The sequence below is a fragment of the Danio aesculapii genome, chromosome 18 (genome assembly GCF_903798145.1).
Source record: "Danio aesculapii chromosome 18, fDanAes4.1, whole genome shotgun sequence".
In the NCBI taxonomy this organism is placed as follows: Eukaryota; Metazoa; Chordata; class Actinopteri; order Cypriniformes; family Danionidae; genus Danio; species Danio aesculapii.
Genome location: NC_079452.1, coordinates 20545242 through 20560296, shown reverse-complemented (window position 1 = coordinate 20560296; position 15055 = coordinate 20545242). Strand labels below are relative to the sequence as shown.

At 38.9% G+C, this 15055-nt stretch overlaps 2 protein-coding genes across 4 annotated transcripts in view; one reads left to right on the top strand and one right to left on the bottom strand.

Moving 5' to 3' along the window:
• Nucleotides 1–6053: 6053 nt before the first annotated feature.
• Nucleotides 6054–8417, top strand: kcnj1a.6 (potassium inwardly rectifying channel subfamily J member 1a, tandem duplicate 6). The gene has a single exon (XM_056478624.1). The coding sequence runs from the start codon at nt 6066–6068 to the stop codon at nt 7176–7178; it is 1113 nt and encodes a 370-aa protein (XP_056334599.1). The 5' UTR covers nt 6054–6065; the 3' UTR covers nt 7179–8417.
• A 1953-nt stretch (nt 8418–10370) lies between these two features.
• Nucleotides 10371–15055, bottom strand: part of fli1 (Fli-1 proto-oncogene, ETS transcription factor) — a 74616-nt gene continuing 69931 nt past the window's right edge. For all 3 annotated transcript variants that reach the window (XM_056478235.1, XM_056478237.1, XM_056478236.1), the window contains 4 exons: nt 14818–14877; nt 12935–12997; nt 12673–12720; nt 10371–12370 (listed from right to left, as the gene is read on the bottom strand). In XM_056478235.1, coding sequence (XP_056334210.1) covers nt 11841–12370; nt 12673–12720; nt 12935–12997; nt 14818–14877 — 701 coding nt within the window. In that variant the 3' untranslated portion in view covers nt 10371–11840. The remainder of the gene's footprint in view (nt 12371–12672; nt 12721–12934; nt 12998–14817; nt 14878–15055) is intronic.

The window sequence follows — 15055 nt, the reverse complement described above, 5'->3', positions numbered from 1 at the left end:
GTCAGCTGAAAGGTTCGTTAGATGTCAAAATGACATCTATCAAGGAACTGTATCAACAACATTGTCAACCCACCCTGGCCATAGTCTGCTCATGCCATCAGGCAGACATTACAGAAGCTTGAGGAGCAAATCAATGCTTTTGAGAGCGCCAGAGGACAGGCCTCTTCACGGGATCCTGGGAGGAGGGAAAGAGTCAATCTCTTATTTTCAGCTCTTACTCGGGATGCTCCGCTTCCTGGGGTAAGCACTCCCTAATCCGAAGCTGCCCCTTCATACGTCAGCGATCGGACTCTGTCAGCCTGGTTAGTGCTGCTCAGTTAGCTGTTAGCTGGCTGGCTTATTTGTCTCTGAACTAGTTGATTATGCACAGGGACCTGGTGCTCTGGCACCTTGACCTGTTGGGGTTCCCCCGTGCACAGCTTCGCTTATCTCGGGTTGAAGCTTGACTCGATCTCCATCACGGTGCGCTTTACTAAGAGCACACTGGGCTAGTACTGCCCTGTCCAATCAATTCGGCAGTTACAGTGGTCTTTCAGAGTTTTTCAGAGGCTCCTATCATCTGACATTTGTAGCTGATATCGCGCCGCTCAAATTGTTCATATAAGACCACTTCAGTGCTGGCTTTGCGATCAGGTCCCCAAATGGGCATGGCACAAGGAGACACACCGGGTGTCCACCCCGTGTCGCCGCACCTTCAGTTCCTAGATGGATCTTGCCTTCTACAGGCTTGGGTGCTCTTAGAACAAGTGTCAAGTCATGCTGACATTCTGACAGACACTTCCAGTACGGGCTGGTGGGCTGTGTGTATCGAGCATGCAGCTGCAGGTTCATAAATCAGAGTTGGGTTACATTTGCATTTCAATTGCCTGGAGCTGTTTGCAGTGTTTCTCGCTCTCTGTCGGTTCCTACCAGTACAGGAGGGGAAACACGGCTGCAATATCGTAGGTCAACCGCTCATCCATAGTCATGCGGCTAATAGCTGCACGCTGTTCATATCCCGAACGAGCTCAACCATGCCAGCTTACATGCTCTCACGACTGTTATGTTCCCGGGAGAATGGAGACGCCACCATGTCACTCAGAGAAACCCGGGTCATCCTGATGCTCTCCCAAGAAGCCCTTCGCAAGCAGCTTTTTCCTGCCTTGCACGAATGCGCTGGCTCTCAGCTGGCCCCAGGTTTACGCAATATGCGTATTTCCGCAGTGAGATTGCTTGCACAGACTCTGTGCAAGTTCGAGGGGACGAGGAGTGGGTCTCACTCGTTGGGCCTCCTTGGCCCAACCGGACCCGAGTTTCCGGACTCACACTCCTCGTGATGGCCCTCCCTGACGAATTCCCAAGAGAAAGCACTTCCTTTTTCTGGGATGGGCACCTCCATGGATGGTTTCTAGACAGAGCGCGGAGGACTTAGGTGAATTACCAGTTCGATGGTTAACACCATCACTCAGGCTAGAGAACCCTGTATAGGCATGCCTTTGTCCTGTAGTGGAGTCTATTCATTGTTTATAGCTTCTCACTGAGAAGAACCCTGAACATGCCAGATTAGTGTTGTGTTTTCCTTCTTCAGGATAGCTAGAGCTTAGGCTGTCACCCTCCACACTGAAAGTTTGGTGTGCTGCCATCTTGGTTACTAAGGTCACCCACGTTCCCTGAATAGGGAATGGAGATATGTGTCTCAGATGACACAGCAGCTGAGTCTCCAGCCGTTAGCTGAGTGATCGGTTCTTCAGGAGGCAAAAATCTAAATGCTCGCTTCACAGGAGCCAGCTGATACACTCTGGTAATGACTAACTGCTGACACCAGTGAAGCTGAGCTCTGCCAATTCATATTATTTTAGTATTTTGTAATGTTTAAATTGTTTTATTTATTTTCTTATCTGAAATAAAGAGCTACATTTTTTAAAACAATTTTGAGGTCAATAAAATATATATGCACTGTCATCATCACAAAGACAAATTAGTTATTAAAACTATTGTTTAAAAAACATCTTTGTTATGCAATACTTTTAAAAGAATTTAAATTCCACTTCATTTCGTCTTCAACTGTGTGTGTGTATGTATGTATGTATGTATGTATATATATATATATATATATATATATATATATATATATATATATATATATATATATATGTGTGTGTGTAAATCAAGTAAACTGAAAATGAGCAATGTTTTAGTAATCTGAAATTCTTAACAATGTACATTTTTATCAGTTAATGTTTATTTGTTATTTTTTTTCTATTATCTTTTCTTTCGTTGGTTTAAGTTTTAGTTAACTTTAATAACCCTGAATTTAATGACATTACATGCGTGTAAAGTAACCACGACCTTGTCTTTGTCCTGAAAAACAGGATTAAGGACAACATCAACAGGAAGATTTGCTTAATATTTGATGTTAAAACATTTTTCCTTTTTTCCTCCTCAAAAGAAATTTGATGTTATAACATACCCTTGACTCCACTGTTTACTGTTTTTGTCAGAGGATTAGTTGCAGCAGTTTTCCATGGTTGTTTGCCCTTTAACATTTTGCATCTGAACCATTTGTTTGCTGTGGAATAAAAAAGCACATTTTATTTATTTCTTTTATATTATTATTACTATTATTATTATTCATAACATAAGAAAAGACTAGTGGAGTCTGTTTTGATCTTATTTTTAATGATTCATTGTATATTATCAATATACAATGGCCTTTCTATCAGCTGGAACCAGCCTGGCTATTCTCCTCTGACCTCTGGCATCAACTTTTTCTGACCATTCTCAGTAAACCCTAGAGATGGTTGTGCATGAAAATCCCAGTAGATCAGCAGTTTCTGAAATACTCAGACCAGCCCGTTTGGCACCAACAACCATGCCACGTTCAAAGTCACTTAAATCCCCTTTCTTCCCCATTCTGATACTCGGTTTGAACTGCAACAGATCATCTTAACCATGTCTACATGCCTAAATGCATTGAGCTGCTGCCATGTAATTGGCTGATTAGAAATTTGCATTAATGAGCAGTTGGACAGGTGTCCCTAATAAAGTGTCTGATGAGTGTATATATTGAAAAAAAAATCAAATCATCATCAATCATCACTAAAACAGCCTTGACGCAAGAGTTTGAAAGGTTGGACAAACTATAATATGAAAGTAAACACCTAACACAGCCCATTAAATACTACACAATCTTACATTACACAGCTCTCTGAAATACTTAATACTTATTAAATAATTTATAAACTATTACAGCTCAGAACAATGCTTGAAAAATTATTTGTGTTTTGTGGCAAGTAGTCTTGTAATAAGCTGGATAAAGTACATCCAGGTGGTTGTTTTAGCAGAATAAATTCCTTTAGTTTTACACACCGGTCAGTAAGCCTTTCAGGTCTTTATTATGCAATAACAACCTCCAGGATGTACTTCATCCTTTACAAAACATACAGCGTGTGTGTGTGTGTTTCTACTGACAATTCAAATACAAAATAACAAAGGGATTTGACTCTTTGTTTATGGAAAAGGGGTCAGATGTCGTCAGTCAGGTTTGAGTTTTAAAGAAAATTTATTTAAAACTTGAAACCAGAAAATTTGCATAATAAAATATGCTGATTTATTTGATCACTCGTTACTGAACAAAGTTACTCTGTTAGTATTAGAATTGTTCCTCTGAACAACCTAAAAATTATTTAGACTTACGGCTTATTTAGATTTATAAACCATTAGTACTGTCCATTTGTGATCAAACTGACCAACACACCATCGACACTATTACATTTTACCAATTGTGCGTTCACACCAGACGTGGATGAAGCATCAATCGGGAGAGAGTTACATGTTAATCAATACAAAGACACGAATAGACATCCTGCTGTGCTATTCACATGAATGAGGCAGCGTGAATGAGGCGGGTTTGTCAAAAATCAATCGAGTTGGAAAATCTGAACTTTAGCAGGACATTTGTACCACTTTAACCAATCACAGGCTTGCTCTAGTATGGGTGTGATTATGACGTTGTGCATATTGTTGGTGTCCCAAGGGAAAATTTCCCTGCCAACACCGAACAACAGCTCATCAAACTGGACTCAGCTCAGTTGGAAGCATTGCTGAAAGATTCGATCATCCAGGTACAGTTTCTGGAGGAGTTGATGAACTCACAGTGCTGGGTGCACATCTGAGAGGATCCAGTGGACTCTAATGAATCTACACTTTTTTCAGCCTTCCTAAAGCACATAAACACAGCTACTCTCTCAATGAAATCCATGTTAGCCGAAACGAAACTACAGTGACCAGGCAGACAGAAGCCCTGCCCATGACGTGAATACGCATCAATTGTGAAGGAAATTTCACGTGTAAATAAAGAAGTAAGCTCAAAAATTTCATGAGTCTATTTATGCACAAATAGCGCAATTTGTTTATGCAAGCTGCGTCTGGTGTGAACACCCCATAATACTCCCCACTTAGGCCTTCTGTCCATAACAAAAACATATCTTTTTGAAAACACTCTGTAAAGGGGCTAAATTTAAAATAAAAAAAAAAAACATGTCGCATTATGGACTGTGAAAATAGAGGCTTTCAAAAACAATGTTTAGTCATGTGACCAATTCAGTTAAAATGGTGGGTGACATACAATGTCTGTTTACTTTTTCCAAAGGACAGTGGATGTTTACTCAGAGCTGTTGTTCTGGCACGACTGCCAGTGAATATTCTTGCTCACATTTGCACTGTCACTCCATTTATGTTTTTCCTCGCCAAGTTTCAAAGAGCTGGAAATTAAATAAACTGCAAACGGAAATGACACAGATCAAAGTTAACAATTCCTGATGACGGTAAACACTCTTTGGTGTTTCTGTCACCTTACAAGTCTTTCCTTTTCTTGAGCATCATTTCTTGAGAAAATGAGCATCATGGTTGATATAAAAACAAAAGCTTTGTGTTTGCTGATTTTTTTGTCCTTGTCAAGATCAAAATATGAAAATAATCCAATATTATTGTTTGACGTTATACATTAACATGCCCTTGAAATTCTGCTTTGTGTTTACTGCATTTGTGCATTACTAATTCAGAGCACCTCTCTGGGCTCATTTTTACACACACCTACCGCAGTATCCTTAGTTTACATGCTTGCGTGTTTGCTGAAGACTCTTAGAGAATACAAACTGCTGCACTTTTAAAGAATAAAAATCTCTCTCAATCTACATACAATCTCCAACTATCTGGAATAATCTACTATTATCCGGTCTACTTCAGCAAGGAATCTTGAGGTGATCTTCAATGATCAGCCGTCCTTCAAGAGCACATTGCTAACACAGCTCAATCATGCAGGTTTTCACTTTTCAACATTAGAAAGATCAGACCCTTCCTGACTGATCATGCTGCACAACAAATCAGCACCTCCAATATGCAACAAAACATGACCTTTGACCTCTATCATTTGCATTCTGTTGCTGACCTGAAAGGTTCAGAGAAGGTTTATTTATCACTGTACACATGACATGGACGCTCAATGCACAGCCATCACTGCTGATGAGTATTTATGATAAACAATGTGATGCGGTTTTCTGGGGGTACCAACACGAGTGTGGTCGAGTGTGTTGATGTGTACTTCCACATCACGTATGCAGAAGTAAATGCATCCTGCTTCCTCCCCTTGTGTAAAACATTGGTGTGTACTCATTTGCCAATTCGTGTACATATAAACAAGGGATGAGTGTGTGAGTAGGAGGAAAGCCTACAAAAGGAGAGACTCGAGACACCTGAAAAGAAAGAAGGACAACGAAAGAAAGAGTAGTGGAGTATGAAACAGTTAAGGGGGATACGACTTATTAAACAGTAATACACACTTGTTCATTTTCAATTTCCTGCTTTAGCTTGCTTTTATAAGAGTGGACGAAGTATTCAGGAGCAGGAGGACCAGCGAGCGACTCAATAGTCAGTGTTTGTCTCTAAATACTCTATTCTGTTGTTCAACATGTTCTTGTTTGTCCTTGTTTTAAATGATGTAGCAGTCACTTCACAATGAAGCCGCTGTTTACTTTTTTCCTGCTTCTGGTAACTAATATTGTTTCCTTCTCTTCACAGACTCTAAGATGCCTCGCTCCTTGAGAGAGTGGTTCAAAGATTACAGGTTAGAGCGACGCATTCGCAAAAACCGACTGGTCACCAAAGATGGCCACTGCAACATCGAGCTCGGCAATGTAATGCACAAAAAGGGCTTCACCTATGTTCTTGACTTCTGGACCACTTTCGTGGAGACCCGATGGCGGTTCATCCTTTTGTATTTTGTGGCGTCCTACTGCCTTAGCTGGTTCCTTTTCGGACTCTTGTGGTACTGGTTAGCAAGAAGCAATGGTGACCTGTTGTGGCAGAATCCAACACCGGATCATACACCATGCGTTCACAATGTTAATGATATGACTTATGCCTACCTCTACTCATTGGAGACCCAAACCACAATTGGGTGTGGCAATATATATGTCACTGACCAATGTCCTGGAGGTGTGGCTCTGATTATAATCCAGACTGTCATAGGAGTTCTTATAAGTATCTTCTGGTGTGGTATAGTTATGGCCAAACTCACCCTTCCAAAAAAGAGAGCCAAAACCATCACCTTCAGCAAATCTGCTGTCATCTGCCCCAAAAAAGGAACTCTTTGCCTTCAAATCCGTGTTGCAAACCTGCGCAAGACCTTAATGATCGGCAGTCAGATTTACGGAAAGCTTCTGAGGACAACAGTTACTGGAGGTGAGACCGTCATCCTGGACCAGGTCAGCATTGACTTCATGGTGGATGCTGGGAAGGACAATCTGTTTTTCGTGTGTCCTTTAACCCTGTACCACATCATTGACAAAAGCAGCCCATTTTTCGACATGGCTGTGGACACTTTGCATCAGCAGGACTTTGAGCTTGTGGTTTTCCTCGACGGCATGGCTGAATCCACCAGCTCCTCCTGCCAGGTCAGGACTTCATACATCCCTCAGGAGATTATGTGGGGCTACGAATTTCTCCCGATCATCTCCCGCAGCAAAGAGGGAAAATACAGAGTGGACTTTTCCAACTTTGCTAAAGTGGTGCCTGTTCCTACCGCACATTGCTCCCACTGCTACCACAATGAGCCCGGAAACCATCTCCATCTCAAGGGCATTGACAACAAGAGTTTTGAGATGTTCGACATGGAGTCATCAAACGACACCAAAACTTAATGCTTTTTCACTGACTGGTCAACATGTCAGAAAACATTGAACACTAATGCTTTATATCTTTCATTGCGGGGATGAGAGGCGAGCGGAGCGTTTCAATATCTTGAGTAGTACTTGAGTAGCAACACACAGGAATCCATTTCTTTTATCAAATGCACCGCTTTACACTTAGCAAAAACAATGTTTTTTTCTGCCTTTCATCTCACAATTGTAAAGTGTAAAAGCGTTTCCATTGTCAAAAGGTACCAAAAACGAACCGTACTAAACCACTTTTTGCACAACAAAAGGGTACCAAAAGGCAGAGCAAGACGCACAGATGAACGCTATTGGTTTACTGAGAGACATCACTAGCTCGTGCACAAGCTAGGAGAATGAAAACAAAGGAAGCGTCATTTTTAAATGCACAGTTGAGACATTACACCGTAATAATATATACCTATAATAATGAGCCATGGTCGACTCGAGCTCAAACAAATCTTTTCGTCATTCTGACGAACAGCCACAAAGCCAAGAAGGAGAGTAGAATCTACCCTGTGCCCCATAGTTGTTAACAAGGTCGTTTAAAGCGCGAGTGGTTTCACTTTCTCACGTGTGCTTGCCGTGCATCTATATTTGAAATAAGGAACTTCTTGAGCTGATGATAATAACATGCATGTGATTATTGAAGTGCTCCTGATATCCGATCCTTTCAGAAGCAGACAAACACGAGAGCGAATCGAGAAAAACAAAGGAGAAGCCGGAAAAAAACAAAGGAGCAAATTATTTTTTCAGCAGCCTAAAACATGAACAAACTGCCATGTTTAACTATTATCTTCACCTTTTGGACTATTATAAACTCAGAATGACGGAAATACTCTCTAACAAAGGCTACATGTGCTGGTGAAGATTAAAGACACAGATGAGAGGTTTGCACTGACTGTGGGCTATATGTTGCGTGTTGTTTTTGAACCCAAATACACTCAGAAATAAAGGTGTGTGAGCTGTCACTGGGGTGGTACCTTTTCAAAAGGTACAAATTTGTACCTAAAAGGTCCATGTTAATACCTCAAGGGTACATATTAGTACCTAAAAAGTACAAAAGTGTTCCTCTTAAAATTTGTAGGTACTAATATATACTTTTGAGGTACCAGTATGGACCCTTCAAGAACAAATGTGTACCTTTTGAAAAGGTACCACCCCAGTGACAGCTTGCGTACCTTTATTTCTGAGAGTGTAAGGAATAAATGTATGCTGTGTGTAGTTTTTCTGTAATTAGTAACATATCAGAGACTGTAAGGGTCTGTATGTGTTCATATATTTTGCATTTATTTATTTATTTATTATAATTGCAGATGTTACAGTAGGCTATTTCACACTATCATTAATCTAATCAAAGCATGTTCATAGAAAAGTTCATCAACATTTATACACAAGTATTTATGTGAATAAAGCATCTGTTTTGTGAGAAGTGCCTGTATAGCTTTACTTTGACATTTCCCAGACCGAGAATGATGTAGACTGAAATTTTCTGTCATACACCATGCCCACCAAGGGTACCATTGGAACCCTTTTGGCAGTGAAAATGCAAGCCTAAAAGGTTACCCATACCGTACTGTACCACTCAGTGGAAACGGGTCAATATTAAATCCTCTCTATCTCAAATTCCAGCCAATGCTCTTATGCTCTGAATTACTCTGGGTGTTGTGTCTTTTTACATTTGTAGATTTATTGTAAATTTGCTAAAATATATTTTATGAAAACTAAAAGAAGGAATCTGTATTTGGTGTTTTTTTTTCTTTTCTTTAAAAAGGCATTATAAAAACTCCAGTCAAAAATGCTCCAGCTGTCACAGTCACCACATGAGGGCGTAAAAGACAAAAAAAAAAAAAAAAAAAACACAGATGACAAACTCAGTTTGATAAAGTCTAGTTCTGTGCAGGGGAAAAACACTTTAAAGTTAATATTAGTTCAGATTTTTACATTTTTTTTTTATAAATACTTTTTTCAAATTTATAAAAACATTTGGTTACATAAATATATTTTCTTCAGTTTTGCATTGAAACAACATGGCCTTTTAAATATGTACATATCCACATCTTTGCCATCAGTGCTGACTGGAAATTTGTAAAGCCCATAAAAACAAGTGTGTGCAGAAGAAAGTGTTTAGATGGTAATAGCACTATTGTCTGGTGCCGTGTCCTAACAATGTCACGCCAGACATGACATGACATAAATTTAAATATTAGCTTCTGAATTCCCAACAACATTGTCAGGGTTAATATTATAATACACACTACACCCCTAACATTATTAAATGTACACAATGAGTGATGTTGTTGGCTTGTTCTTCTGACTTTCATTTACAAACTGTTTGCTGTTTTCTTTTCAAGATGAGTTTTCTGCTGCTGTTTTATGTATGGCAATAAATGTGATGTAAAACGCTTTAAACTCACATTGGGAGCATTTAAGACTGAATAAAGCACGTATATGTACCTGAGGTGATCAATGTCATGCTAGTAGATGTTGTTGTTCTGCCGCGACGTCGAAGTAGCCAAAAGAAAACATTGCTTATGTTGACATTTCATGCGTAGCCGTCGTTGGTGGAAAGGACAACTCCGTTTAACGTGGAAATGATCGCTTTTTAATCACGTCAATGTGTCGCGTGTAGTTCGGACTGGGCTTTCTGAATAACTGCATGAGACACCTGCCAACACTTCCGTTTTTCCCCGGAGTCTCCTGTATTTCAGACCCATCTCCCCCACCCCCCCGGTCCTTAGGTTTTGGTACAGTCTGTAATACAAATACACAGAAACATGTACTGAAAATCGAGCTTTCATTAACGAACTCAATCTACATTTGACTGCGGTATGTGTTTACGATACATTCATTGTTATTATTTACTTGACTATATTATTTCTTATTAGTCAGATGAAATATCATGTAGTCTTGACCATAAGATTTATTAATAAAAAAGCAATTATGTTGATTTCAGAGGCAGATTTTCCTATTGGACTGTTTTTGCACAAGTGATTTGCTATAAAGATGGCAGTATTTTTATGTGATCATATTAAATCAGCATAACCCATGTTTAGCTCACCACCACAGCGGTCTCTGAAACAGCCTTTTAACAAATTCAACCGAAATATATTTTAACAAACCCATTGGCCAAGTTACACAGTAATATGGAGAGGTTTTTTTTATTATTTTTTTTAATGTAAAAACATTTATTTTTTTCACATTTTATCTATACAACAAACCCTTTTACAAAAGGTGATACTTCATACATTGCAGAAACAACTGAATTAACAAAAAAGATTAATTGCAATTTTTCATATATATATTTATATAGTCATAAATTTAATATCCAAATACTTGCATATATAAAATAGCACAATTCCTTCATATCTGAGAGTGATCCCTTATAAGAGATGAACAGCTGGGAGTTTTGTCTTGATGCTATAAAAATAACACAAGGGAAAATGCAAGAAAGTAATACTGTCTGAGGCACATACTAACACGATTTGGCTTTAAGTCCTTATAATGGCACTTGATTAACAGGAAACTGATTGTCTCTGAGCATGTTTGGTAAGGCTTTTGTGTTTAGAGAATAAAAATATCAACTACACATCATCAACTTTCTTATCATCAAGGCAACGTGCCAAGAAAAATACAAGAAAACATTCATAAACTTATTGCCCATATGTACAGATACAAAACACCTACGTAGTACAAACTACTTTCAGTAACTGGTAAAAAAAAAAAAAAAAAAAAAAAGGTTTGCATTTTGACCGAGGTCAACTCGTATTAACGTATGATTCTTTAACACTGTCACATATGAAAATAGCTCTGCATAATTTATACAGTAAGATGCTTTTAATGCCTAGTTGACCTTTGATCAAAAAAAAAAAAATACTAGCAAATAGGTCTGACAAACGCACAGCGTTCGCGAATCTCTGGTTTCATCGTCTCGTGCTGCTGTTTTCTATCGTTTAAAGAGGTACTTTGCATGATGCCCACATTCAGTCGATCAGGAATTACTCGTGAACTTTGGCTGTTTTGAGATGATTCACATGGGACATCAGAAACGTAAATATGATTGGAAGCTTTCACATCCTGACGCAGAAGAGAGCGCTGAAGACGAATACGTGAGTTTAGCTTGAGCCAGTAGCCTGAGAAGCTCCTAATAAACAATCAGACGCCACGTCCTCCATTCGGGAGGAAAAAATGGTGAATGAATGCCAAGATTTTTTCCAGTTGCCAGATATGCTTTAGATAGAGAGAGAGAGAGTCTCAGTCACAACTTATAAAGATGAATTTGTGTAACCAAAGGGGTGGGAAGCAGGGACTTGGTCCGACAATATAAACACTCGGTTCACAATTGCATTAACACACAGGGTGAGTTTACAGTGATTCATTTTTTCGGCGCTTCGCCGACTTACACATCATACAGGTGGTCTTTTTTTTTTTTTGGCAGAACGCAACTATCGGTGCAACTTTCAAGGCTCAAGAAACTTGCTCAAACTCTCCAAAACAAACTCCAACCCAAGTCCTTGAATAAGTAGTACTCCATTTTGAAGAGGATCAACCGTTTGTGGTCCATTTTTGACTTTCTCCTTCTCATCCTTTTAATCTAAATCCTTCCCTTTTCCGTCTTCGAGTGCAGTTCAAGTTTTGGCATTTAAGGGTTTAGTAGTAACTACCAAGGTGTGAAGGCACGTGGGAATTGGCATGGCGTGGGACGCTGGGATTGGGGTAAATACCCCCCGTCGGGGAGCTCCAGTACGGGGTTGTGGGACCAAAGAAATTGGAGGAGGTGACGGGCATTGACGGAGGGTGAGGAGAGACGAAGTTGACCTTCTGCTGGTGGGCGTGATAGCTAGGCACGTACGGCAGCTCGCTTGGGTACTTGTACATGGTGGACTCAGTGGGATGGGGTTGCAGGGCCTGGGCGATGCCGTGGAAGTCAAACTTGTAGGCGTAGCGCTTGCCGTGCACTTTGGTCATGATGTTCTTGTCGTAGTAGTAGCGCAGGGCTCGGCTCAGCTTGTCGTAGTTCATGTTGGGTTTGCTCTTGCGTTCACCCCAGCGCCGCGCCACCTCGTCTGGGTCCGTCATCTTGAACTCTCCGTTGGTTCCTTCCCAGGTGATGCAGCCGGCGTTGGCGCTGTCGGACAGGAGCTCCAGGAGGAACTGCCATAGCTGGATCTGACCTGAACCTGGACACACACACAGGTTTACTAGAGATACACAATATATATCACTAATTAATCCCAACTGGTTATGTTATAGTGGATTTATGGGGGATTTGAATATTATTTTGAAGATTACTAGAGTTGAAGACAACATTGAAAAATGTTGCTTTTCAATAGAGAGAAGACACATGTGTAAACATAAGTGTTTTAATAATTATTTTATACTAACTAGTTTATTTAGTCTTTGCCATGATGACAGTACATCATATTTTACTAGGTTTTTTTGCAAAAGAACCTTGTTTTGGCTAAGAAATATATAATTTTACCTGGGTTAGCAAGTCGACTGCTGGTGGGTCCTAATATCTGATAAGGATCTGAAAGAAAAGAGAAATGAATCTGAATTTGACCTTTGAACCAGACAGCAGACAAACGTCATGATATAAACTTGAGTTCCAGCATGTGAACAGGTGAAGAAACTCCAGCAGAGACACGAGTGCAGTTCCCAGAAAGGGATAAAAACATGCCACCTGCCAAACGCGTAAATATGAAATAGCTTTTAAAAATGTTGCGCATGAGCTCCAGCTTTACCTGGCTGAGGACGCGGCTGATCTGGGTTCTTGGACACACTCTGAGAGACCACTGTTGGAGAGCCTGAGAAATGGAAAGAAAGAGCGACAGCGAGAGCAGAAGAAAAAAAAAACATTAAGCACATTCGTCTGGACGAGCAGACGCACAAGACTCAGGCCAAAGAAAACAAGGCCAATGTCTGGACGATCTGCTGAGCACTTAATGGCCCTCTTCAGCTCCTTGTGGCCCTAAAACGGTTTAGTGGTTTGATTACGCAAAAAAAAAAAAAGACTTTTGCTGCTTTTTTGGGACAACTTTTAAGTTCAATCCACTTAAGTTTTGTAAAAATCATTAAGTTTACTTAATCGGTTTGTGTTGGGACAACATGGAGAAATTGTGTGGAAGAGAGTATGATCGAGGGCGTGTTTATATCCAATTGAAGATGCACACACAGAAAAAATAAGTTCACATGCAGGCATTTTAGAATATAAATAGAAATTAAAATATCTACACATTAACTAAATATAAATATAATAATACATATAAAATTGACTTTATATTTTTCATTTTATTTTTATATAATTTTATATTTATTTAAAATTTTTTATATTTATTTTAATTTTAAGTTTCACATTATAACTCAGTACTATGCTTAAACCTTACTCAAACCCTTGCAGTTAACTTATAATACAGACACTTTAAACAGTGATTAGTCACTTGACTTATAAAAAGTAACTAATATGACTTCAAGCGACAAGTTGACTTTACTTAAGAGTTAGTAAACCTGTTGCAGGTTAAGTTGACTTAATTTTTATAATAATACCCATAGTTCATTTACTTAATAATTTTAAGGAATAATTTTAAGAAAATGAGTTTACTCTTTTGTGTGTGAAGTCAACTAATCTCTTTAAAAGCAATGTGTTTACTCACTTCTTAAAGTAAAGTCAACTAATTACTCATCAAATATTTACAGTGCAGTATATGCACACTGTAAGTACACATTAAATAATTAAAGATGATAAATAAAGAAAATAAGTTTAAACTTAATCTATTAAACTATGTTAATCATGTTCTAACTCAATTCTATAAGTTTTGAAGCTGTTTTAAGTCAGTTTAACATAATATAAGTTCAATGGATGGTTCAATACGGTTAATTTGAGTCAGCTTCAAAAATAAGGCAACCTTTTTTTTACAGTGTATACATATATTTATGACTGGTTCATTCCTCTGTGGTGACCCCAGATCAATCAATCAATCAATCAATCTATCTATCTATCTATCTATCTATCTATCTATCTATCTATCTATCTATCTATCTATCTATCTATCTATCTATCTATCTATCTATCTATCTATCTATCTATCTATCTATCTATCTATCTACCTACCTACCTACCTACCTACCTACCTACCTACCTACCTACCTACCTACCTACCTACCTACCTACCTACCTACCTACCTACCTACCTACCTACCTACCTACCTACCTACCTACCTACCTACCTACCTACCTACCTACCTACCTACCTTTCTATCTATCTATCTATCTATCTATCTATCTATCTATCTATCTATCTATCTATCTATCTATCTATCTATCTATCTATCTATCTATCTATCTACAATACACTTAACATATACAATTCTTGTATAGAAAACAGGCCTTGTCAAACATTTCAAGTACTACGTTTATGTTTTAATGAAAGATAATAACCATAAGGAACAGTGTTAGTAATGAAGTGGTTTTTAAATGTACGATCCCAACATGTTTACATATAAATGTCCTTTATATCTCTGTGTTAACACATGCAAAGAAATCCCCAAACTGAAGGCTGAGCTTCCAGATTGAAATAAGCTCAGGAATCCAGCAAAAGTGACTATAAAAACAGCAGACAAAGCTCACCTTTTCCGCTGTGCATGTTGTTCGACCAGCCCGTCCTCCGTACAGCATCATAAGACGCATCTGCAGAAAACACAAAGGCATTTTTATAACCTTTTTTTATCCCACTCAGAGCGCCTTTGGAAAATGTTCCTGCAAATTTTTTTATTTAGAGTGATTACAGCTGTTTATATCCTTGCCCGAGGAGCCTTTTCCCCCCCATATTAGCTTTTTTTCTGAACGTTTTGTGTGCTTGAGCCGT

Coding starts and splice junctions, on each gene's coding strand:
- kcnj1a.6 (XM_056478624.1), top strand. CDS start 6,066: ATGCCTCGCTCCTTGAGAGAGTGGTTCAAAGATTACAGGTTAGAGCGA.